Source organism: Stegodyphus dumicola, chromosome 5 (genome assembly GCF_044657685.1).
Source record: "Stegodyphus dumicola isolate Sdum_Otavi_A_Nest chromosome 5, ASM4465768v1".
Taxonomy (NCBI): Eukaryota; Metazoa; Arthropoda; class Arachnida; order Araneae; family Eresidae; genus Stegodyphus; species Stegodyphus dumicola.
This window is the reverse complement of record NC_140772.1, coordinates 48,087,402-48,114,294: the sequence shown is the minus strand read 5'-3', so window position 1 is coordinate 48,114,294 and position 26,893 is coordinate 48,087,402. Positions and strand designations below refer to the sequence as shown.

The 26,893-nt window shown below is 33.0% G+C and overlaps 1 protein-coding gene across 1 annotated transcript in view; it reads left to right on the top strand.

Moving 5' to 3' along the window:
• Positions 1 to 10,579: 10,579 nt before the first annotated feature.
• The window catches only part of LOC118193890 (solute carrier family 53 member 1-like), a 55,331-nt gene continuing 39,017 nt past the window's right edge, over positions 10,580 to 26,893 (top strand). Inside the window, exons 1-5 of the mRNA XM_035365055.2 lie at positions 10,580 to 10,792; positions 12,145 to 12,196; positions 12,279 to 12,380; positions 13,523 to 13,622; positions 22,178 to 22,349. Coding sequence (XP_035220946.2) covers positions 10,724 to 10,792; positions 12,145 to 12,196; positions 12,279 to 12,380; positions 13,523 to 13,622; positions 22,178 to 22,349 — 495 coding nt within the window. The 5' untranslated portion in view covers positions 10,580 to 10,723. The remainder of the gene's footprint in view (positions 10,793 to 12,144; positions 12,197 to 12,278; positions 12,381 to 13,522; positions 13,623 to 22,177; positions 22,350 to 26,893) is intronic.

The following is a 26,893-nucleotide window of genomic DNA, read 5'->3' as shown; positions in this document are numbered from 1 at the left end:
TTTCGAATATTTGATTTTGAGTGAAACGATCGTTAAGATAGTAGGTGCTTTGAAATTTATAATCATTCATCTTTGGTATTTAATTAGGAAAATTCTCATCGGAAGACTCAGTGTGAAAGTAATTCAGCTAACAGGGAAGTACTGCTATATGCGGTAGAATTACATTTGCATAAAGGTATAAAACCGGCCCTTTAAAAGAGCTTCAACGTTTTCATATGAACGTGTATTTCTGTTGCAATTCAACTAGTTGCAAAAGCACAAATCTTCATAATTTATTTTGAGATGGTGGAAAAACAGTGCTGATGTGTTATCAAGCTAAAAAAAAAAAAAAAAAAAAAAAAAAAAAGGAGGACTGTGCTATATCTCCCGTTCTACTGGGCCGATTGAAAAAATTCAAACTGCGTTTTTCATGTCTCGAAAGCGCGACTTAGGAATATATTAGATTTATACATAGCACTATTCTAACATAGGCATGTGTTGAAATCTTACTCCAGCTTTGGATTAGCGTGAAACGTGATTGTTTACAAGCTCTTTTGCGATTTCTAAATTTCTTTTGACTTTTTTGAAGGTGTTTTTATTATAACATTGCAGTTTTTGTTTAGTATTTTTATCACCTGATAATTATGGAAAATTGTGAGGAAGATGTAAAAAATAAAAGATCTTATGGTCATCGACCAAAGAAAAGAAAGTTCCAGGGAAATCAGCATAATGATACAATGAATAAGAAGTGTGGTGTCAGTTCTTCGTTTAAAAAATTAAATAGTGACACTGTTTTGCCACCAAGAGATAAAGATAACTTTAGAGCCTAATTTTAGTGGTTATAGACTATTTGATTTGGATATCCTATTTCAATTTATTGAAAATAATTTATGTTGTAAAATTTGTAATGTTCATTTAAGTGAACTATTTCATCATGGTTTAAGCTCAAAATTTGAGTTACTATGCTCAAAGTGTTCATGTAAAAGAACTTTCAGAAACTCTAATATGATGGGTGTCCGAAAAAATATATCAGAACTAAACAGAAGATTTACGTATACAATGCGAACTCTTGGTCAAGGGAAAGCTGCTATGCAGAAATTCTGCTGCGTTATGGATCTCCCTCCTGTGATTGCACATCGTTCTTTCAAATTCGTTGTTAAATGTGACTGTAAGTGGAGACGGTACGTGGAAGACTCGAGGACATACGTCTTTGGTTGGAGTCTGTTCCGTAATAGGGTCAGAAAGCAACACAGTAATCGATACAGAAATACTGTCTTTATATTGCAAAGGTTGCGAGTCATTTCTAGGAAATGGCGTAAGTGAACACAAGGCCTGTTTGGAGAATCATGCTGGTTCTTCAGGAAAAATGGAAATGAATGGAAAGATAAACAATTTTTCATGTTCCATGGAAAAAAGAGGTGTAAAATATACTTCTTATATTGGTGACGGTATCAGGTTCAATGTTCTATCTTACTTTCTTCGGGAACATGCAAGGACCTGACTCGGAACAGAGAGCTTACTAAAGCTAAGTTCAATAACTGTGGGAAGTAGACAGGATACACAAGAAGGGTATACAAAACCCTTTGTTTTTCTCTCTTTACAATAATTTCCGTACTTCAGAATACAAAGACCCACTACTTGTGGTCTAAACGTAAGAATATAAAAATATTTAACTAAACTCTAACTTAACTTTGGAATAATAAACGTGGAAGTTTGGCCTTATATTAACAGGAAGCCGTATGTAGTACAGAGAACTGTTAACACTACAATACGTTTAATGCTAATTTAGCAACATAACAGAACCAAATTAGCAATCACCTACCAAACAAATATAAACATATCTTAATCCCGTTTTTCCTCATGTATTTTCCTTTTCTCCATAGCACCTATTCCCCACATGATATTTACTTCCGTTGACATAATCAAATGTCGCCCATATCATTAAAGGAGCCAAGTTGGCGCAACCAAGGCTGTTCTCCGAACCTTATCCCAAATTTGTATTTTTAGTTAAAAATACTTCCTTTTTGAAATCCTTTATTGAATTTTCAATTTTTCCTTTTAAATACACGCATAATGTTTTTCATCTCAAAATGTATTTTTTGACAAGAGATTTCCCTCAACCACATTCTTAATATGGTTGAGGAAATCCCTCAACTTGGATTAATTTAGGATAAGGTTTAATCTTTAATCTAATTCTTGTTTTTTTATTTTTAATATGTTATTTGAATTTTGCTCACATGGAATCAAACGTCTATTACTGTAGCAAATTTGTTAAAAATGTTATTTTGTGTGTGTTTCCAGAAAAGCTGCTAAACACTTTATGATTTTAAATACTGATTAAGGATATTCACCTTTAAATTAAATAAATTTATAGTAGCCTTAATCCAGACCCACTCTGGAAAGCGCATATAATCAAGGCCAACTAGATATCTACAGGCCTGCTCCAATCTGATGATCACATGATCTGACGTCATAATCTTAGTCCTTCAATTTTGTAAGTTGACATTGCTTCGCCGTAGGACTAGTGCTAGTGAGATAACTGTTTACATGTGTTTTTTCTTCTGAAAAATTTTGTATTTTACCGGAAAGTAAAATATTATATTGTGAGTTCGAATTTATAAGAAAAAATGTGTTTTAGAATGCCAAGAACGTGTAGTGTACCTAAATGCCGATCAAATTACGATAGCAGTAATGAACATGTGTCGACTTTCAAATTTCCTTCGTATCCTGTACTCTCTCAGAAATGGATAAAAAATATTAATTGCAAAGATTTTGTAGCTGGCAAACAGAGTAGTGTATGCATTAAGCATTTTGAAGAAAAAATTTGTCGTTCGAGAAGATAAAGCTGTTCGTGATGATGGAACGGCATTAGTAATGGTTTTGCAAGAAAAATGGATCTTCCCTCTTCATGGATATTCATAACCAAAGGTAAGATCTTTTGGCTATCGAAATTAGAATTTTTAAACTGTTCAAAAGTGCTTGTATCTTTAAAAATATTGGACGATTTAAATGTAAGAGTTTTTTTCAATGAAAATGAAATTCCCATTGAAAAGTTCAAATGGATATTTGGAGAAGAAAAACTATGTGATAAATGGTTTAAACTTGAGACAGTGATTAGCCATTTGGATGGTTTTTCTGCTTCTGATATTCATGATGACTGCAATTTAAATTTAGATAAAATATCAGAACTACTGTTGAAATGTGCAGAAACAGAAAATAATCCACATTCTGAGAAATTTAAATTTTTGTATGAACAGATTCAATTAATGCAAATGAAACAGCATTCGTATAGTGCAGAATTTTTGCCTGGTCTTGTTATACATTTTATTGTAATCCAAACAGCTACAATGTTATACGTAACAGTAAGTATTTTATATTGCCTCATCCGTCATACTTAAGAAAGTTATCTCTGAAAATTGGCCGAGCAGATTCTGGATTACAAACAAGTCACTGGATGTATTTGAAAAAAAAAATGTGAAATTTTAAATGATTCTGAAAAAATTGTCAATTTGTTATTAGATGTGATATATATAAAACCACAAGTTTCGTATAAAAGTGGTCGTGTTTAGGTTTTTCGGATAATTCGCAGATGGAGGCCACAACTCTGCAAACATTTATGATAAGCTATATTAGCAAAAAACAGAAATATTGTAGCAATGTTTCCCGTAAAAAACTTATCATCACATCAATTATTAATATTTACAAAACAAGTAATTGACCATGTACAGTCTTGTGGTTATCGAATCATAACTCTAATATAAGACAATAATAGAATTAACAGAAATATGTTCAAAATGCTTTGTGGTGGTGCATTAAAATCCTCATTTATAAACCTTACCATGCATAATCTTCCTATATTTACATTATTTGATACAGTTCATTGGTAAAAGTTTACAATTGGGTGCCCCTCGTTTATTAGCGATTCTTTCTTGACGCCAAGATCGGCGCCAGGAAGTCACAATTTCAAGATGGCCGCTACACAAAACCAAAATAAGAAGTCGAAGAATTGCATAAGATCTGTGTCCATGTACACATCAATCTGTTTTTACTTAAAAAAACATCCTAGAATTGCACAAACTAGGCATTGCGCCTTAAATATGTCCATGTACACATCAATCTATTTTCATTTAAATAAAATCGGGAAGCTAAAACAAATTTAAAACTATTGTGGTAACCAGACGTGAGGTTTCATCTCCAAAATTTTTTAAAAAATGTCGCCAATCGAAGGGGCACCCAATTCTACACTAAAGCCAGTTCATTTATCGAAATCTATACGAAACAACTGGTTCAATCAGAACGATTCAAACCAAACATTTTTTTGTACCGTCATTTGAAAACTCAAATATTGTTTACAATTCCAGTGTTCTACATTTAAAAAAATTGTATAAAATAGAAAAAAACGATAATATTAAAATGGCTCCAACTTTATCAAGGAAAGTTTTATTTCCGTCTTCTATAGAGGAACAGAATGTAAGTACTGCTATTAAACTTTTTGATGAAAAGACTTTAGCTGCTCTGCAAATTGAATCGCAGAATAATAGAATTCGGTATGGAAAAGATGTCTTAAGAACTAAATATTTTATTGATGTAATTTTAAAGTGGTGGAAAATTGTGAATGTTAAACACTCTAAAAAGGCCTTACAGTTTCGAGATGTATTTATGCAGCTTATAAGGACAACAGAAGATAAAAGCTTAGAATGTTTATCACAGTTTTGTTCGTGGCTTATATCATGGAACGATTTTTGCCCAACAACAAAAAATTGTAAGTCACAAATTGGGGAAACTATCAAAAGAAGCCCAAGTTGCTCTTCTCCATACAACAGCAACATTGAATGAACTTTCAAAGTATTTGTTAAAAGAATTTAAATTACCTTTTATTCCTTCAGGAAAATTTCAGACAGATAACCTTGAGGTACGTTTTGGTCAATTTCAACAAATGAGTGGCTGTAATTATAATGTATCCTTACAGCAGATTATAAAGTCGGAAAGAAAACTAAAATTAATTAGTTTGCTTAAAATGCAGTTTCTGAGAAAGGTTCATTTATTTTACAACATTTTTCTTGTAATGATATTGAAGATTTTAATGATGATCAACTTATTGATAAGGAATTTGATGATGTTTTGCATCAATCCAACGATGTTAATGTTACAGAAAAAGATACAATGTGTCTAATTTACATTTCTGGATATGTTTGTAGATCTGTATTGAAGCATATAAATCGTAATCTCTCCAGGAAAAAATTAATTCTTGACGAAGAAATGATAGTTGAACATTGGGAAGATTTTGCGTACTTAGCTGCTATTGATCGAGGTGGTTTATTTTGGCCAACAGAATTCGTGCTTTTCATTCCTCTGCATTTAAAATATTTTCAATCCTAATATCTGAAATGTATGAGAAATTATATATTTCATCAAAAAATCAACATTCTATATTAATAAGTCTCATCACAGAGAAAGTTGAAAACAGGATTATTTGGAATGATAGTATTTGTGAATGTGGCAAATCATTGCATGATTTGTTGAAAAGTTGTGTCACACGCATTTCCAATATATTGCAGAATATTTACTGTAAGGTTAAAAATAACAATTTAAAGGAAACCAATGACCAAAAAAGAAAAATGGGTAAATTAAGTAAATAATTCTGGAATTTAGGTGAATTTTTTATGTAATTTTAAAGTTAAATAATTAGTATTTGCAAACTGTGCATAACTGAGCCATAGAAACTTGCTGCTGCCTACTAGTGGCTGAGTGGTAAAATAGCTGAAAACTGATAGTTTGGTCTGGAGTTCCAATCTCGGCGAACGGGCTGGCTGATAATTACCTTATACGGGCAAATAGAATTGATAATTACCTTATATGATCAAATAGAATCAAAAGTTAATTAAGTTTGAAAATATTGACAAGTGTGATAGAAGCTGATGAACCAACAAAAAGGAAGATGTTAATTTTAAAAGTGAAATAAAAACTTGGGAAATATGGGATGATAATGCGATAGCAAGAAATCTAATGAATTGGACTGTGACAGCTCCATAAGCGTTAAAATATGTGAATGAACAGAATACAAAGAAATGATGGGAGAAAATAAAAAATGAAATGGCGGCAAGAACAGAAGATATTCATATCAAATGTAGAAAGAATTAGGTCAACTGAAAATGAGTCAAAACGAATCTGTAGATGCTTACATGAATACAGCTGTAATTCTGAAAAGTAAAAGCATTCAAGTTGGGATGAAATAAGAGATAAAAAATTAATTTACCTCATACTAGAAGGACGTTAAAGTTGATTGTTGTTAAAATTATCAAAAGTAATAAAGAGAAAGATATAGCTTCAATTATACAAGCTTTAAGATAAACAAATTGTAGATCATGATTTAAAAGCAATTTTTACCAAAACTAAAGCAGAAGAAAAGACGAGCGAGAACAATGAAAAAAGGGTTGATCTTTACATTATGGTAACTTGGTGATTTTTTGGCGAAAATTTGGCAACCAACTCTCCTACAGCAACCCTCTGTTTTTTTCCCCCGCCGCCATTTTGTCTTCACGAAGTAAAGACATGTTTCTTTTCTTTTTATCTACTGAACACTTCTTCCAACAATCTACTAGCCGAATTACACTTATGCTAGAAATTTTATCAAACAAAACTGCTTAATCATGACAAATATTCACTGCAAAATTGGGAAAAAGTGCACAATACAATACTCCTTATGCGTTTTTCAAAATAACACATACACATAAACCATGTACACGCCGACTTATTTTTACTTAAAAAAACATCCCAGAATTGCACAAAAATGGCATTGCGCACACTCTTCACTATATCCATGTACACTGCTTTTTTCTCATAAATTAGAAAAATTTCACGAAAATACATGACAATTTTCTCAATCTTTAAATCCGGTAAAAAGAACATATATGAAATTACCTGATCGCGAAAAAGTATTTACCCTTTCCAAATATGAACATTTCCACATATAAAATAAATAAAATATCCAAAAACTTTTACCTCTAAATCATCTATTATATTATAAACGTCACCAACGAATTCATACCGCAACTGTCCATTAATATCACATGACATATCCCATGATCTGTCATTTCCCTCACGCAAAATAATGCGTAATCGGAACTGAGTACTGCTCACATTATTACCAAAGTCCCAGGTAGTAACCTTTATCGCCTCCAAAATGTCGCCAAACTACCAGTTACCATATTGTAAAGATCAACCGAAAAAAGATTATGTAGTATGATGTATGAAATGATAGAAGAACTAAGTTCAATGGAGGCTCATGAAGTCTGGAAATTAGTTGAAAGATCTATCAATAAGAAAATTACGATGTTTACGAAAACTACAAAATAAGATTTTTGATGTAAAAACTGCATATTTAAATGGATACTTGAATAAACCAATTTATATGAACAACCACCTGGATTTAAATCAGATTCAGACTGTCAAGCATTAATAGATTGGATTAAAAAAACAAAACAAAGTAGTAGTTCAAGGCACATTAATCGAAATCCTTTGAAGTAAGCCAAATCAACTAGCTAAATCATGTTTATTTTTGTAGACCTCAAATCAGGGGCTACAATGATAAGCCTGTTTTGGCATTCATATTTCAAAAATTTGAATGGCAAACTTTTTGTTGATGTGAATTAATGACGTTTAACTTAATAATTAATATCTTATAACATTGTAATGATATGCTGGATTTTTCATTGCTTAATACTGCATGCATCTTTTACTATTTGTCTATTATTAAATAAATTTACAGTGTATATTTAATCAGATGTTCTTTCATAAGAATTTTTTATAGCATGATATGGTGCTCATTGGGGTAGATTGCATAGTTATGATCTCACTTTGTTTTCAGGGAATTTTATAATATATTTTTGGATATGCTACAAGATTTCTCGGATAATGTTCATGCTTTAAAACATCTTTAAAATAAAACTTTTTTTTGTCATATATTTCCCAAAATGTTCACTTGTATGTTTATAATTAAAAAGTACTTTAAGATATTGGATTAAATGTTGAAATGTTTTTATGAGAAAGAAAAAAAAATGGCTTTTGCTTCAATAGAATTGCATGTAAAATCATAAATGTAAATCAAAATTTTATTTAAATTAATATGTTTATGAATTTTGTTATGAAATATCACATATCTTTTTAATATTTAAGCAGTATAAATCAATCTAATTAATTTAAGCAATACAAATTAATGTAGTAGTATGTGGTGTATAAAGAGTTTAAATATTTTTAAAAGAAAAAAAAAGAATGTCTAAATTAATTGAATACTAAGCATCTGTAAACTATATCCATTTTGGTATATAGAATGATATAGATGATATATTGTAATATCAGTGAGTCGTAGAAACTTATTCAAGTTCATGAAGTTTATTTTTGTGGACCTCGCATCAGAGTCTGCAATAATAATGTTCCATTATTAATATTTAAAAAATTCAAATGACAACTTATTGCAGATGTTAAATGATAATTTCAACTGGCTAATCAGTATCTTATACTATCGTAATGACTCGCAGGATTTTTCATTGCTTAATATTGTGTATTTTTAATGAGATGTATTAAGAGTGTATTTTTAATAAGATTTTCTTTCATAAGAATTTTTTGGAGCATGATATGATGCTCATTGGGATTGATTGCATAGTTATGATCTTGCTTTTTTTAAGAGAACTTGAAATATATTTTTGAATATTCTGTGTAATGTTTTTGCTATAAAACATCTTTAGAATGAATCTTTTTTCAATATGTAGACTAAACTTCAGATATACTTTTAATATATTAATGTATTAATAAGATTTATGTATTTCACTTAATGTCCACATGTGTATTTATTATTAAAAAGCATCTTAGGATCTCTGATTGAATCTTGAAAAATCTTTATGGGAATAAAGAAAAGAAAGAGTTCATTTTGCTTCAATATCATTGCACCAAAAACAATTATAAAGCAATATTATATTAGAATTAATGAATTGATATTAATTTTATTATGAAATACTATATGTGTTTGTTTAGTATTCAAGCAGTATAAATCAGTCTTCATAATTTAAGCAATATAAAATCATCTGAGAGCTTTAACATATTTTTTCTTTTTATTACAAAATGAAAACATCTCATGTTTAGTTCATTACATATGTTATATTTTCATTGATATTATCATACCGTATAATTTTTATAAATAATTTTTGTGTCCATTTTATTTCCGTATAAAAGTTCAGATATGTTTCAGTTTAATTTAAATCAGCTCTGCTAAATTTACAATATCACTCAAATCTTATTTTTATTTTCTGTTTAATAAATCGGTATTTAGTATTTAAATATCATTACGATATAACATAGTACGTTATTATTCCTAAAATTCGAAATATTAGTTGTAAAAATTAATTTGACTTGACTTTTGTGTTGGAAATAAAACGCTGCGCACTACATAAATGAAACAGTCGGCTGCGTCTACCGTGGGAACGATCGCCTTCGATTGTGACGTCACAAATCGGTGGAGCAGGCCTGTAGATATCTAGTTGGCCTTGATACAATGCGTTACCATTTCCTAAGAGGTGTTGCTAAGGAGACGAGTCTCCTCGAAGCTATCACTAAACTCTCTTACTGACCCTCCCCCGCTTAAGCGAATTCGCTGTTCTTTCAGCTTCGCTTAGGGTCACTCTCTTTGTCTCGTAATCGGGAAATTTTCTTTCAACCGTAAGCTGTTGTAACTTTAGAGTAAGCACCTCTTTGTTGCTAAAAGGGTTCTTCTGCACAGATATTTTATTTAAACTCAATCTCTTTAAGAGAATTTCTGTAATTTATTACTGTTATATCATGTCACTTAAAGCTATTAATTTATTTATCTTATGTTTCTCCTCACGGAGAGTTCTGGCCCTGTCTCTTTAAATCTAACTCGCCTAACTAGTTTCCCGCTCCCTTTCCTCCCCAGACCCGAATGACTTGCGACGTGAATGACCTTTCGCGAGTGGTTCCTTTCTCCTGTTGTTAACACCACAAGATCATTGATCAAGGAAATATCGAATCTTTCAAAATTCATTATGTAACCCTTCAAAATTGATTTTGCTCCTTTATTTGATCTGAAAATCACTAAATTATTAAGTCCTTCAGTATTTTTACCTTTTTACCCTGTGGAAGGCAGTTTACCTTTTGTTATTTTGAGAATTCGACACTAAATTTTACCTCTTTGCCGAACTTTTTTTTTAATAAATGTCTTTATGATAATAGTCTTTGATGATATCGGGATAAAGGCATTAAGCCTAGGTGTCTCGAGAGTAAAAAGATGTTTCTACATCTTGACACTCGCGATCTGTGTGTAATTGAACCTTTCTTTGATCCTTGATCCCTAATGATTTTTTCTTCACTGTGGAAGGCAGTTTACTTTTTGTTATTTTGACAGTTCGGTGCTAAATTTTACCTTTTTGCCGACCCTTCTTTTGATGATAATTATTTAATCTTTGATGATGTGGGGATAAAGGCATTAAAATTGAACCGTTCCTTGATCCTGATGGTTTCGCCCTGCGAGCAGAAAGACTTAGCGGATGCAAAACAAAACGTCTGTCTACTTTGTCTGTCTTTTTTATATGTTTTTGCAATTCGGTGTGTGTTTTGATAGCTGAGGGTGTTATCGGTGTGGTTGAACGTAAATGAGTGCAAGGGAGTCAGAATTTTTGTATTTTGCATAATTTACTGGATTTATGAAGTGCATTTTCTCATTTAGAATATAATAATGAAATTTGCTGAACATTTAGCCGCTCATATTACTCCAGAGTGGCGGAAACAATACATCCAGTATGAGGTATAATGTTATTACTCCCTGAAGAGCTTTTATGAATATTGTCTGGCGTGTGTTACTTACTTATATGTCATGTTGTGTCCTGTTAGTATAGTTCCAAAGTGCATACAATTTATGCTTTTAAAGAATTTATTGTAGCGTCAAACCAAAAGAAGTGAAATACATTTTTCTTGCTTTAGTAGTATGCCGTAGTAATAATATTGCTTTCTTTCATTTTTTTAAAATATAGCAACATCCGTTCTTTATAATTAAATTCCTTTTGATGTGACAGAATCTTGCTATGTAATGCATTTTGTATCTTTACTATTAGAACGCAAAAACTTGCTACGTTTTTAATACAGTTCTGTTTCGTACCATGCTGTTGAAATTCCTGAAAGTACATATAGATTTCAGTTGACAACTGATAATCACTATTTTAAAGTTTCTTCGGGAACTCATATTTACTAATCAGAGAGTAACAAAAATGCATCTTTATGAGTATATTGAACGAGTTCAAAATTAAAGTTTGTCTGTTATTTCGAATTTTTTTTTAACTGATTAGTTATAAAAAGCTTGTATTTGCTGAAATGATTTTTCGTGCATATCAAGGTGCTGTATCATTAAATTTGTGATTGTGTGCAAATAGATTACTCGTGTTTTTACTGACAACTGACATTATCTTGCTGCATAAAATTTAAGGATGTTCTTGATAAATAACATAATAGCTATAATTATAAGCAAAATTTTAAACTTGGCATTTTCCTTTTGCATGCTTCATTACATTTTGGGCTTATTCATCCTGCACATTTCTTGAAAACTTGAATGCTTTTGCTAACTTTTTGATCTTTTCATTTTAATTTTATTATCATATTATGTCTTAAGAGTTATATGATATGCAAACAAATATATATTTCATATTATCCTTAACCATGCATTTCTGAAGTGTTTAACTTGTGAAAAAAAGGTTTTGTATATCTGATAGCATTTAAGCTTATTTTATATGTTGACATCCTATAACAAAAATAATCAAATGATGTTTTTATGATACCATGAGGGAAAACTAACTAATTATGTCTTCTTTAATGCAAATAAAGGGGTTAAAAGTTAACTATAATACGTTTCTTAAAGGTTAGATTATGTATATAAGTAGTGTATAGTTTCCTGAAAGTCATTTTAAAAGAAATCAGTATGTTAAAAACATTTTATGTCATGCATACAGAATTCCTGTATTATGACTAAAAATCATGGGTTTAATAATTTGTTTAAAAATGCTTGTTGCGGATTCCTAAAATCCTAAGGGCAAAATTATAATGTTGAATGAAAAAATATCTTAAGGTATTCTATTTCTGTTTATATTTTGAAAAATGTTTTTTTAGGAAATGAAGGCTATGTTGTACTCTGGTGTAGAGCGTGCACCGTCACCTGAAGGTATATTTTAATGTAATTTATTGATGAATAATTAGCATATAAATTTAATTTTTTTGATATGGTCTAATTTTGTATTTTTCAGTGGTGGATCATAGTGATATTGCTCGATATTATGCAAATTTTGATGAAGATTTTTTCCATCATTGTGAAAAAGAACTTAGAAAAATCAACACCTTTTTCTCAGGTAATTATATGTAGTGGATTTTTTATTCTTATAAATTAAAAAAAAATTGAAAAATGATGTGTTTTGACAACAGATTGATTGATCATCCATTTAGGCTAATCTTGGTACCCCTTGGTTTTTGTCTGAAAAAATATTCAAATGGTATTGGTTGTTCGTGAAATCTGGAAGCCTGCTGTTTGAAATAAGTTTTTTGGTAACCCTAATGTTGGCGAAACTACCCTTGGGGAAATTTTTTTTTCCAGTTTTTCTCATTAAAAAGGTGTTATTTCTGTGAATATCGCCAAATGTGTTGTGATAAATTTAGATTTTGGTTATTTTTTTGCAATAGTAACCATTTCGTATGGACACATGCTTATGGTTTTTACCATTCTTTTCAACTGTTGTGTTTGGTTGCAGGTGCATGGTATGGCCTTATATTTTGAACTTGCTATTGTTTTGCTGTGGGTACCGTCATTTGAGTATGTCTGAGGTGACTAAGAGAATGAATGTTGATGAGTTAGATTATGATTAAATTGTGAATTTGAGGTTTGTGTATGGGTTGGATGATGGATGAAAGACATTTGATTTTTGCATGATAGCTGGTATAATTGTTGATAGATATGAATGAGCCGATATGACGAAAAATTTAATTGAATTGCTCATGTGAAAGAGATGGTGGTTGGAAGCCTAAATGTATGCACGTGAGAAAAAGGTATGTTCAAAAATTGACGTTTCATTTATTTATTCATCGCTGTGTGTTAATTTTTGTTATATGTTCATCTCTGTGTGTTAAAACAGTGGTGAATTTTTCTGGTTACCATGATAGTTTTAACTTTGTTTTAGCTTCCTGATTTTGTTTAAGTGAAAATAGATCGATGTGTACATGGACAAGTTAAGGAAGTGCACAGAGCTTAGTTTGTGCAATTCTCTGAATTTTTCAAAGTTAAAATAGGTCGATGTGTACATGGACACCGAGTTTGTATAAGTCTTTGATTTCTTATTTTGCTTTTTTGTAGTGGCCATCTTGAAATTGGTGCCGATCTTAGCATAATAAAAGAAAGGATTCGCCAAGGGGTACCATAGAGTAAATTTTTACCGAATTTATTGTGTGAAAAATGTTGTTTATTGTTTGAAAAAGGTGTTATCAATAATATTTCTTCCAGAAAAAATTGCTGAGGCTACACGTAAATCAGGTAATTTGAAAAGTGAACTCCATAATGCAGTGTCAAGCAATGAAAGAGTTAGAGGTGGAAGTGGTAAAAAGTAAGTAAATTTTTTTAGTAAGTTTTTACTTTGTTTTAAAACTGCCAAGTTTAATTTATTCATCATTTTGAGGGATTGATTCAGTTCTAGTACTTTACATCAGAATAATTTATTGTGCTATGAAAGGAATTGAAGTGTATTTTAGAATTAATAAACTTCTGTAATCAAAGCATTTAAATTATTCTGCTGTAACAGTTATACAAGTAATTACTATTCTATGAAAATGAGTACATATTTATCAGTTTGAAAAATTTCTTTAAATTCTTTTTCAGCAAAAGCGAAATAAATTGAAACGTTTATTTTGTTATTATTAGCAAAAGCAAATAATTTGCAATTACTTTAACAATATATCTGTTTTGAGAGTTATTGAAATAGCTTCCTTTTTTTTTATATGTCTTTGTTTTATTTTCAATACTGAAAAAAAGAAAAGAGGAAATTTTTTAATTAGATAGCAAACTTTGTGTGATGTAAAAGAAGGATTATGCCATTTGTTTATGTAGACAGCATACGAATGAGAACTGTTATGAACCAAATATCTCAAGAATGTGCATAAGAGAATAGGTACTACACTGTAAAAAACTTAATTTTTTTTTTTTTTAATATTAAAGTAAAGCAAGTTAACTTGCTGTATAAGTCAAGATTTTAGTGAAAGAGTTGAAATTTAGTAATGGAAAAATTGTTAAATTTCATGCCTTCTATCAAAACATTTTACTTTCTAATCACAAAGTGATTAATATAAGTATAAAGAAAATGTATCCTAAAACTTAATACTCATTTATCTGTTTCTTCAATGTATATTTTAATACAATAAATACCATTCCACTGTTAAAGGTGAATATTATTGTTGAATAAGTGAAAAATTATGAACTACTAGCATCATATTGAATTGAGCATTGGACTGAAGTTGTGGAAAAAAAAAATTGTTAAAAAGTCAGGAAATTTCTTCTGTTAACTATAGATATGGTTAAATAGAAAAAGAACATGCCAATGGGAAATTTAAAATGAGGTGTGAAAGCAACTTTTATTTGGTATAGATTTTGAAAAAAAGCTTGATTTCAATGGCAGCAAGCCATATATGCCTCTGTCTTATTTGCCTTAAAATTAAGCAAAATATGTCTTAAATTCTGATTATTTTAATGTAGTAGAACTCCAATGATGAGAAAGATCAACATTTTGATGACACTGTATAACTCTGAGATATTCTTTTTCATTTGATATCTATTTAGTACACAGTTAATAAGTGCAAAATTATGCTAGTCTTAAATTGGGTCAATCATTTTGAATTAACCTGTAATAAATATCAGCATAAATTGTGTCATAGCCCACTGGAACCAGGTTTTGGAGATGGATTGAAATTCTAAATGTGCTGGAGTTCTAAGAAAGATGAGCTCAGGCACTTTTTTTTTTTTTTTTTTTTTTTTTTTTGTGAAATTGAATCACATTTACAGCAAAAAATACTTTTGATCTCATAACAATTTATTTTAACAGGAAGTAAAATTTGCAAATCTATATTGTTGTAAATACAGTCGAATACCAAAAATCCGCGTTGCCTCTCAAAATATAAACATTTAGTGATATTAATTTTATGACTTATTTCAAGTGTTGAGGAGGAGTTGATGAATATCCATGTTCTTGAGTAATTTCCAGCTGCGTTGATACAGATGTGTTTATGAAGGCATTCTACTATGTTTGCAGTACTTTTCTGCATTCATGAAAATAAGTCCACATTGGACCTTGTGAGGAAATTGCCTGAATGAAACTTCGGAGCAAGGAGTTGTGTAGACAGGAGGACAAAACAAAAATGAAAAATCAGTTTATTCCCATAAGCTGGCATGGGGGATGAGGAGAAATGCAGAGAAGGCTGCCGACCAGGATTGAAGCAAGCATGTCTCGGACCTGGGAGAGGTGCAGTCTAGTAATTGAAGCAGCTATCGTGAAAACTTATACACAGTACAGAAAGAATACAGAATTAAAAATACAATGTTTGCAGGGTGCAATGGGAAGAATACAATAAGTGCAGATATACAATAAGGGAAGTTCCACAATCCTAAAAAGTAGTTGTGTGTTTTCAGCAAAATAGAAGGATTCAGGGACAAAATATCAAGCATGACAAGCGTAGTGGCGGCGATGCATGAATAAAAATAAATATCTTGAGTACTAAGTGTAAAAAAAATACAGTAGAGGGCTTGTAACAATTAAAAAGTCCAACAAATCTAAAGTAGTCTATAGTAGAAATTTGTAAAATAAATTGACACTTTTTTCATGGCCGCGATTTGAACTTGCAATCTGAGGGCCTTCCGTTTGGGGCATTACCATGTGGCTAGCATGCTTTGCATGAAAGCTGGGGAGAAAATGAAGATAATAGGTTATTCACAGAAGAGAGGATCTTCTGTGAATAGAACTTGGACTTTTAAGTGTTGTGCTGCAGCATATTTAGAAATGGGCAGTAAATGGTCGGGTGGAGAATTCGTCATTAGTTTGTGATTTAACAAGTCTGCTGTATGATTATTTATGGCCTTGTTGTAAAAGTTCCCATTGAGTTTTTTAAGATCTCTGACATAGTCTATTTTGAGGTTTTTGTTTCACTAAGTACGGTACTCTAGTGATGATCCAAAGGAATTTGTTTTAGATGACCTGTCATTTGTTTATGTCATTTTCAGTTGCATTAGTCAAAACGGAAAAGGCGTAAGAGAAGATGGGACAAATGATTGCAGTTTAGATATGTAGTTTGCACCGTAGACTGAGGCCGGAGAAATCCGAGAGCAGAAAATAAAATAGTGTTTTCAAATATACCATAAATTTTTCCTTTGATAGCGTTAATGTTTGTAGACCATGTGAAAGTGTTATTAAAGATGATGCCGAGATATTTTGCATTGTTCACTATAGGCACGTTTTATATCGTCGCATTAGCAGAATTTTGGACTTTCAGAGTTGATATTTATTCTCTATTGGCAACACCAGTTTTCAGCCTGCAGATGTTTTTTCTTGTAGCTTGAGAAGGGCATTATTTGGACTATGAGATTTTTGAATGAGTGTCGTGTGATCTGTGTAGCATGCAAGCATAAAGTTGGAATTGGCCTTGAAGATGGGAAAATTGTGAACATAAGATGAGCTGTAAAATTGGTGCAAGAATTGACCCTTTTGGGATGCCACTTTGGATGGTATGAAGATCTGAGACAGTTCTGTGCTCCAAAAATGACTTCAGGATGAGAAGAGTTCATCAGGAAGAGGAAGATGGATAAGCTTGTATATAGAAGTCCCTCATGCCAGATGCATCAAAAGCTTTGGCCACGTCTAATATAAAGATTGTGATGCTGAGTTTATTTCTAAGGTCCAAAATCCTGATGAGTGGTAGAGAGTCCTTTGCAGAAGCTGTATTGGTCATTAGGAAGAAACATAAGGTGTGGCTATAGTTGAGTGTAGATAATTCTTTCCAAATGAGGAGAGGAGACTAATGGGTCTGTAACTAGAAGGTTTATCCTGAGGTTTCCTTGGCTTGGGAATAACGAAGATGTCAGTTGCTTCTAAAGTTTTGGAAATAAGACCTTGTGAGGCAAGCGTAATAGATGCATCGGAGTTTGCAGATGACACTGTGAAGCAGTGTTTTCAGGAGTTTGTTAGAAATTTGATCATTCTCTGGAACTTTTTTAGATTTGGAATGCTTGATGATATAAGTAATTTCCTTGGGAGAGGTGAGATAGATGATATGAGGAGAAGAACTATTGATGTGTTCAGAAACGGCGTTGATGGCAGCAGGTTCAGTAAGGAAGTCGTTGGGGATGAACTGTCTGATTATGGGAGCAGCAAAAGTGTTTGCTTTTTCCCTATTGGTGTAGGCAAAACTGTCTGGCTTTTGGTTTGGTGGAGCATTGAGGAAGGCTTTTTAAATTTTTTCTTGGGAAGTTCCTGAAGGAACCGTTTAAGTTTAGATTCTCCATATTGTTATTCCAGATTTTAGTGCAATGAGCTTGAATGAGATTATGAATTTTTCTTGTGAGCCTGTTAATTTCAATCTTGAGTGCTGGGTTCCAAATCTGATTAAATTGCTTCCTGAGTCTATTCCTTTGGGTGATAAAGTCTCTGATGTAGTGGAGTAGCCTAAAGTAGTTGATTGTAGTTTTGAGGTAAGAGTCCAGATTGCATTGTCGATGTCTTCGGGAGAGTGAAAAGAGCTGAGATAGAAGGATGAAATAGCAGCAATACTATAAAAAAATTTCCAGTCAGTAATTTTTCTTGAGCAGGAGAGAGTGGGCTAATTTATACCAAGTCTTGCCGGGACTAGAATATGGTCTGAACAGTTTCTAGTGAGATGGGAAGATTAAAGTTAGTCAGAAAAAGGTCCAATATATCCGGGCATCTATTAATCATGTTTGGGCATTAGGTTGGCTCCTCTGGGACAAAAATAAAAATGGGTTGATTGTCAACATAGCTGTGGATGGTTCTGCCAGTACTATTTGTGAAATTACATCCCCAGTCAGTGTGCTTGGCATTAAAGTCACTGCTGATGATCGTGGGAGCAGGATTGTTGAGATATATTTGCAGGTCTGCTTCAGTAATCTGATTGTCCAGTGGACTGTAGAAAGCACAAAATCTGACATTTCCTAGTTTGGAATTGTGATATTTGCATATGCTACTTCAAATAACTTAGAGTTGTCTGTGGTAATGAGTCCTGAGCTCGGGGAACATTTTGCACTGGATGATAACACCTCCGCCTCAGTGTCTGAGTTTGTCACAGCATTAAGATGAGTAATTTGCAATTTTTGGAGCATGTCTGAGAATAGTGTGTGTTTCTGTGATTAGACAGATGTCAATATCCTGCTGGTAGAGAAGCTGATGAAGTTCATGTAGTTTGGTGGTGAGGTTTTGTGCATTCCAGAGCACGACAGAAATGGACGCAAATGAGCTATTTGAATTATTCATGGTTGGGTTGAGAGGACATGACTGATTTGGCAGCAGCACTAGTGAGTCAAGTGTTGGTATCTTTAAGCATGGAGATAGTGGCAGTATGTTGCATGATGACTAGTTTGTCTTCTTCAAGCTTGGTGGGGAGTTCAGCAATTTTTGAGGGTTTATATCCTAGGGAAGGCTGAGCACTATTTGTAATAACTGTTTCAGAGTATAGCTTATTCCCGGTTGAGTTTTGCCTTATTTTTGGGAAATAAACACAACCATGGTATGGTGCCGTGTGGTTTTGGCCACAGGTCACACAGAGCCCACTTTAGGGTTGCTTTCAGAACTACAAACGAGTCTGGGGAAAGTTCACGGACACACTGGCATTATGTGTCGCGTGTAAAACCATGTTGTCCTTCTCTCAATCAAACCAAAGTTTGAAGGTAGCTGGCTGTGAAGAGGGTTTAGTCCAGGAGGGAGATTTGTGCTCCTGGCTGCATTTAACACAACTGGACGGCAGATGACAGCTTGCCTGAGCGTGATGAAACTTTTGACAAAACATCAAGTAGTCCCTCTACGGCCCCTGTAAGTTTTGACGCTGATGCAAGAGATATTCCAGGTTTTGAATAGTTCTTGATTTATCTTTACAAGGTAGCATGACGAAGAAAAATGGCATCTTTTGGATGTCAGGGCCGCGCTGGTGAGTGAATTGGACTACTCTATTAACTGTGTAGCTGAGAATGAGTGCTTTGCCTGTCTCTGTAGGATCAATCTAAGAAGGTATACTCCAGATGACTGCTTTAAGCAGCTCATTGTCAGGAAGCATGTGGGTAAAGTATTTTGCATTTTTTGAGTTGAGCAAGGCTGTGATTTGGAGATGGACGTCTCCCCTGAAAGCTTTTAGTTCAAGTTTTTCTTTCAAAGTCTTTAATATTTTTCTCAAGTAAATCATTTAGTGCTTTCCTTGTTAAATCAGTATGACAGTCTGAATAATTTGGGTCTTTCGTTGTACATTGCAAAATCTCGAGTTGGGTGGGGAGGTGTATGATACAGTAGAAATTTCCGAAGGGTCTGGATTCTGCATTGGTTATTCGGTGGTGGTTCCTTGAAGTCTCATTGATTCTTTCGGATCCTTTGAAAGCAAGGCCTCATGTGGGAATTCTTCCTGGATTTTGCATGTTTCTGCCTGAGAGGATGAGAATGGTTTCTGCGGATTAGGCATGTGCCGCTTAGATGGCTTGGCAGGTTTGGAGATTGTTTTCCTGGAAGGTTTAGGGGTAAAGGGGTGAACTCCTGGTCAGATTCATCTTTGAGGATGACAAATTTATTATAAGTCTCAGACTCAAGAGTCTGCACTCATTTACCACGCATAGAAACAGCAGGGGATGGCATGTCAGCAGTAGATGATTGTCCATTGGCGATATCAGCATCAGTAGAGATTCCAGAGAAGGCTGACTGTAGTAGCAACTTCAGTAGCTTCAAATCATGTAGCTCTTTAACAGCTGAGTCGAAGAGCTCTGCTTCACAACTAGTCCTTTCAAGCTCATTGATGTCATGATTTATAAAATGAAACATGGCTTTCATGATATTTGTCATTATGAAAGAGAGCAGGGAATAATAACTAAGATTAAAACTCGGTAAGAATGCACAAGCAAGAAACTCAGACATCCTACTTTGACCCTATTTCTAGCTATTGTGCTCTTTGTAGTATTTATTATATGTCTATTTTCCTAATAAATTATTCATGCCTTCCTACTTGTCTGGACACATTGTTTAAAGAAGCATCAATGATCCCATAGCTTGCAACAATACCAATTCCAGAAATACTAATACAGTACAGAGTCTTTAATCTGGACTCGTCGGGACTTCGGTGATTCCGGATTAGGGATTTTTTTGGATTATAGATCATCACTTTAAATCTGGTAAGATGGCATGCAGAAATTATAAAATTAAAAATATGAAACCGTAATTTATGAAATAAAGAGCAATTATGATCTAAAGAGTATCAAAATTTACAAAAGGAAAAGCTTAATATTTATTTGTTTACTTTATTAAACATTTCTTTCAATGCAAGTAGTTTAAGTTGCTTCGTTTTTTGTGCGTTCAGTTACAAAGTTCCACTGTTCAAGTCCTGTAATTGCTGTGCCGAGAATACCGACTAACTTGTCAATCGAAATTTTTTCGTTTTCACTAACCTCTCTGTCGCTTTCTTCATGCCTTTATCCATTTTTTGCAGCAATTCCACTTTTTGTTTGATTGACATCGAAACATGCTTTCGCTTTGTAGATCCTTTGGCAGCTCCAGAATTGGAAACTCATTTTGACATAATCGAAAGATCAAGCTTAATTTTTATAAAATTTCTCTAACAGTCTGCAAAAAATAATAAGCCGGATCCAATTGGAAGATTAACGAACAATGCAATCTGCAACATTAATTGAAATAGATAATTTTAGCCTAGGTTATACTGTTCGTTATACATTAAATGGGCATGCATAAATGTGTTATGCGCATGCGTAAATGCATTATGCGTTTACGCATGGGCAGAAAGTTTGTAACTTTGAGGTCTGGATTATAGGTCATTCCGGATTATGGACGTCCATGTAAGGAAAGGAAAGTTTCCTCCTATATGCCAAAACCTTCACTTCCAGGAAGAGCTTGTTTGGGAACGTATACATTTCTTCCAGTCCTCTTAGTCATGCTTTCTTGTCTGTTGATTAAGTATCCGTGGCTCACTTATCTGTGATTTTCAACAGAATAGTGAAGGGAAATCATTGTTTATGTATTTATGTGCATGCTAAGTGACAACTAGCCTAATATTTTAAAATACTAAGGTAAATAGCTCCATTAAATAAAGCACCAGTAATTTTCTGTAAGAAAGAGCACCTGTAGGCTTTTCAGACAAATGGTAACCAAATAGGGGGGAGGGATGAAAGTGGTCACTTATACAGAACCATACATTTGATATAGGCTTACAGATCAACACTTGAATTTGTAGACATTTCTCCCACATCCTGGTTCACAGTTATAATTATATTGGCAGGGGACTGTAGTCAGAGAGTGTCTTCTATTTGTTTTTGTGAGTACTTTTCTTCTATATTTTCATGTTGATTCTAGTTTTCTCTTTACTCTCATGAGTGATGCTTTAACTATTTTATGTTCTTTCATATGTGTGCTGGAAAAAGAATGTTTTGTGTTTGTACAGGTTCTTTAAATAGAACATTATACTGTAATATTCAGGGCTTAAATTCAGAAGCCCATTAGAGCCTGGTTTTGGTACTTAGGGAAATTATAATTTCAGCCAAAATCTCAAATAAGATTGAGGTCTGATTTTATTTAATTATTTGCCATTAATTAATTAAATTTTTATTAGTCTTTACATTTTTTTTTTTTAATTCTTAACTTTTCATTATGAGTATTTCTATTCATTTTCCTGAATACCTTCCATAGACCTCCAGCACGTCTAGTTTTATAAATTAAGCCCTGAGAGATGTCTTATTATTTTTTTTTTTTAATTAAGAGAATTAACTGCTATAAAATTAGCTGTATGTGCTATACCTATTGAATCTGTATCTATTCCATCAAAAAAGAAATATTTTATTTCTATTTTATATATTATTTTAAAATTTGAATTGTATTTGTAATTAAAAATTGTTTTTAAAAATTAGGTTTGCTGTACAGAAGGCTTTAAATAGACAAGTGAAAAGGAATGTGCAATACCGTAAAATTCATGAATTAAGGCTAGCTTTTAGTGAATTTTATCTTAGTTTAATTTTGCTGCAGAATTATCAAAACTTGAATTTTACTGGATTTCGAAAAATTTTGAAAAAGCATGACAAGGTAACTGAATATTATTTTTATTATATTATGTAAAATTTAATATTAACATTATTTAAATAACAGTTTTATAAATGAATAAATATACTATATCTTAGCTGTGTATATTGATGTAGTTGAATATTTCTTCATGAAGTTTCTTTATAATCTTTCTAATATTTTCAAGTGATGTGATATTTGAAATATTTAATGAAATAACCTTCCAGTATGAAATGTAATGGTTACTTTTATTTTTTCTGTCATTTTGCCAGCAGTGGTTGTATAAATGTTGCATCATTGTTTTAGAGGTTTTAATATTTTAGACTGATTCCAAAAATATTATTTTTATCTTTAACCTCTTAATGCACTCAAGTTAACTCAGGTACACCAAACTAAATTATTTCCATGTACCCGAGTAAACACATTCAAGGATTTTTTTTTCCAGATATGAATCCAACAAAATACAATTTTTGATACAGTTTTAGATATGAATATAGCAAAATTAAATTTTACTACAAATACTATGTTGCAGTTTTGAGTGATAATAAAGAAGGAGGTTGAGTTAAAGAATAAAAAAATTGGGGGAAATAAGAATATTTCTGAATTTTTATTGGTACATTAAAACTTTTAAAATGGGCTAGTTTTGAAGTTGATATATTTCTTGAAAATACTGCATTTGTTATCAATTGCTCAGACAGTTTTAGAAGTTATCTTCCATTTAGTGTTATGAAATATTTTTCTGTGTGTTGATTTATTGAATAAATTATCTTTGTTTTGCTACATTTGTTGCATTTTTACTTCAATTTGTGTCTGCAAAATGAGGTTAAAGGCTAATTTTTGTATATTTTCTGATTATCCACAGCCCCTGAAAAAGCTGCTAAAATTTATTGATGAGGTGTTCACCATGTCATCAAAAATATTTTTATGACTGTCTGTGATGTCGCCAAAAAACTATTTATCGTAATTTCCGGCAGAAACGCCACGGCTTTTACATGTTTAAAACTTAAATTTTCAGCAGGTGCGGCGTTTCTACCCATGCGGCGTTTAGGTGCACTAAAAATAAAATATTTCCTATGATGGTTATTGTACATAGTTTTAATAACTTTGTCATTATACATAGTTTGGATGACCTTGTCGTTATACGTAGACCACTCAGTTGTTCCAACACAAAAGACCACTCAGTTGCTTTTTGCGAACGTTATTTTGTTTACATTCTTTCCGTTGAACGGATCTGCATGCCTTATTTACCCTAAATGGAATCTCAGAACAATAACATTTTCCCCCCTTTCAAATCAGCATGCTCATCATTTTGAATAGTCTCTCTTCTCTGCCATTCGATGAATCTTCCATGACCCATCCTCTCCCCACCCCTGCCTTTTCTGCAACTTTTTATGAAAGGCGGACACGACTCCACCTGCCTCGCAATAATGAACTCTGACGTGTTTCCTCTTCAGCATGAATCAATTTTTCTTGGCATTCTGCCAGATACAGATCCCATCAGTGTGGGTACATGTATATGTTGGATAGTTTTTAAGTAAGAAGGGAGCGGAAAACTTTTGAAAATGGCACCTAAACGGCACAGAAGCTATAATGCTGATTTTAAGCTTAATGTAATTTCACTTGCTGAATAAACTGGAAATAGAGCAGAAGCTTGAGAGTTTGAAGCGGATGAGTTCAACGTTGTATTCGATGTTGTAGAACTGAAAAAGAACTTAAAATATGCCACAACAGAAACGAGCCAAAAGAAGTGGTAGTGTAAGGTGGCCGAATCTAGAGGACGACCTTGCAAACTGGATAAAGGAGCAACGAGGAAAGGGAATGGCAATTTTGACTGTAAAAATTCGCTTAGAAACAAAATTTATAGCAAAACAAATGAACATAAATGATTTCAAAGGAGGGCTTTTCTGGTGTAGCAGATTTACGAAAAGAAAAAATATTTCTGGGCGTACTAGAACAACAGTCGGGCAGCAATTACCAATGGACTGGCAGGATAAAAAGGCATCTTTTTAAAAATATGTGACAGATATTATTGACATAAAAAAAACTTCTTCGGTCACAGATAATAAATATGGATGAAACGTCGTTAGCTTTCAACTCTCCTGCAAACAGAACTGTTGATGAAACTGGTGCAAAAACTGTATCTGTGCTTACTACGGGGCATGATGTGTGATCATTTACATGTGTGTTAGCTTGTGCCGCAAACGGTGACAAGCTAAAGCTGATGATCATTTTTAATTTTTAAATGAAAAACTATTCCGAAGGAAGATTTCCTAATGACATAATTATTTGTGCAAACGAGAACAGCTGGATGTGCGAAACAATCATGCATGAGTGGCTACAAAAATGTTTGGCAGTGTCGTAAGGGATCTTTTTTCCAACCAAAAGGGTTATTGACAATGGATTCGATGCGTGCTCATTTACTTGAGTCAGTGAAAACCAGATATCAGAAATTGTCTACGACCGTAGCAATAATTCCTGGTGGTTTGACAAGAATCTTACAACCATTAGATTTCTTAGGTAATAAATCCTTCAAAGCTGAAGCCCAAAAGCGGTAGGGGTGTTGGATGAGTGAAGGATTGCATACGTATACCAAAAGTGATAAAATGCGTCGAGCATCTTATGAAGAAGTTGCAGAGTGGGTAGGAAGTGCATGGAAATTGGTAAAAACATCGTCAATAATAGCAGGGTTCAAAGAAGCTGAAATTATATCCTTAGATAAAGAGACTGTAAACCAAAAGGATGAAATGTGACGATCTGGAAGACTTGAACATAGATCAGGATTTACTAAATCTTTTTAATTCAGATAGTGAAGAATCAGATTTTGATGGCTTCATATGATGTGTAGTTTGCTGTAATTCCTTTTGTAAGTAAAATTTAAAATTTCCTTTTGTCATCCAAATTTAATATTTCGTTATTGCAATATTTTTTATAATATAGTCTGAGTATTACAAATATGGACTTCTTTAGTGGATAAATATAAGTATATTCGTGAACGTAAATATATTTTCAATATTTCTTACCTTTAATTTATTTTTGAGTTATGGTTTCATTTCAAGCATTTTTCTTAACTGATATGTCATACATCAGGACATAGGTTGAGATTTTGCATCTATACGGCCCACGACGATGTCACGCGCAATTTAATCTATTGTGGCGCTTCTGTGTAATTTTAATTTATTTCCTGCCATTTTTCTCGAATGCAGCGTTTACGCTGATGTGGCCTTTCTTCTGGAAATTACGGTATATGCCAACCGAAGTATGCACATAGCACACATGTGTTTGAGTATATGTGGATTCACACTTTTGGAATTTAGGCATCATTTTTCTGAGTGGTATTTCTTTTTTCATTGAGTACTCTTTTTTTTTTTTTTTTTTTCTTATCATAACAATAATTCCTGGTGGTTTGACAAGAATCTTACAACCATTAGATTTCTTAGGTAATAAATCCTTCAAAGCTGAAGCCCAAAAGCGGTATATTTATAGCGGTTATAATTGAACTGTAAAATTTGCCCTCTTTTGTATTCGTTGGAGTGTACATTAAGGTTTCGATTGTTTTGGGGCAATTGCGATTATGGCCAGTATGCGATGCTGAAGTTGATCACAGTGACATGTTTGTGCAATTCTGTGTGTTTTTTTTAGCAAAAATAGTTTGTCATATACATGGGGAAAATAAAGCGTCCCCCAAAAAGAAACATTTTCCAAAAAAGATAAGTGTTTTTTTAAATGAATGTGTGGCTAATGCAATGAATACTAGGCTGCATTGGATATATAATTGAAATAGACATGAAGGTAACCAAATAAATTCTTATCTTCAAAGTCAGTAACATTTTAATGAATGCCGTATAAAGTTGCCAATGAGTTTGCGACATTTTAGCATAATACAATATGTATATATATACTGGTGTGCAAAAATTAAGGACAAAGTCGAAAAATTAGCATATCAGCTGAACGAAGAGGCAGAGCGGACAGAAAGATCAATCAGGAGATTAAGTAAGGTGATGTATGGTAGCACATGCGCAGATATGCAGGTACACGTAGTGGGGGAGTGTCTGAGTAGTATAAAGCGTGTTGTCCATGTAAGATCAGTATTTCTGGCAAAGAGATTGCATGCCGTATAGCAGTTAAAACCACACTGAGTTGCTGCCTCAGCGAGAAATGGCGAATAATCAATCTGTTAGACGATATCTGGATGCTTTTACCCGAGGTTGAATCATTGGGAAGTTGGAGGAAGGCCGCAGTGTGACAAGTGTGGTTGCAGAGTTCGGAATTGCTCACAGCATCATTTCACGACTTTGGAGACAATTTCAAACTGCAGGAACAGCTATCTGGGGGTTTAGTAGTGGTCGTCCATGAGGAACCACACCCGCAGATGACTGGTATATTGCCTTACAGGCGAGAAGAAACAGGTGGCAGACAGCGGGAGAAATTGCTAGACACACGACACAGGCGACTGGACGACCGATATCGCGTTTTACCGTGGCCAGAAGACTGAACGGTGGTGGTCTGTTTGCATGACGCCCTGTGCGGTGTGTACCTCTAACGCCTGCCCATCGGAGAAGGCTTTCTCT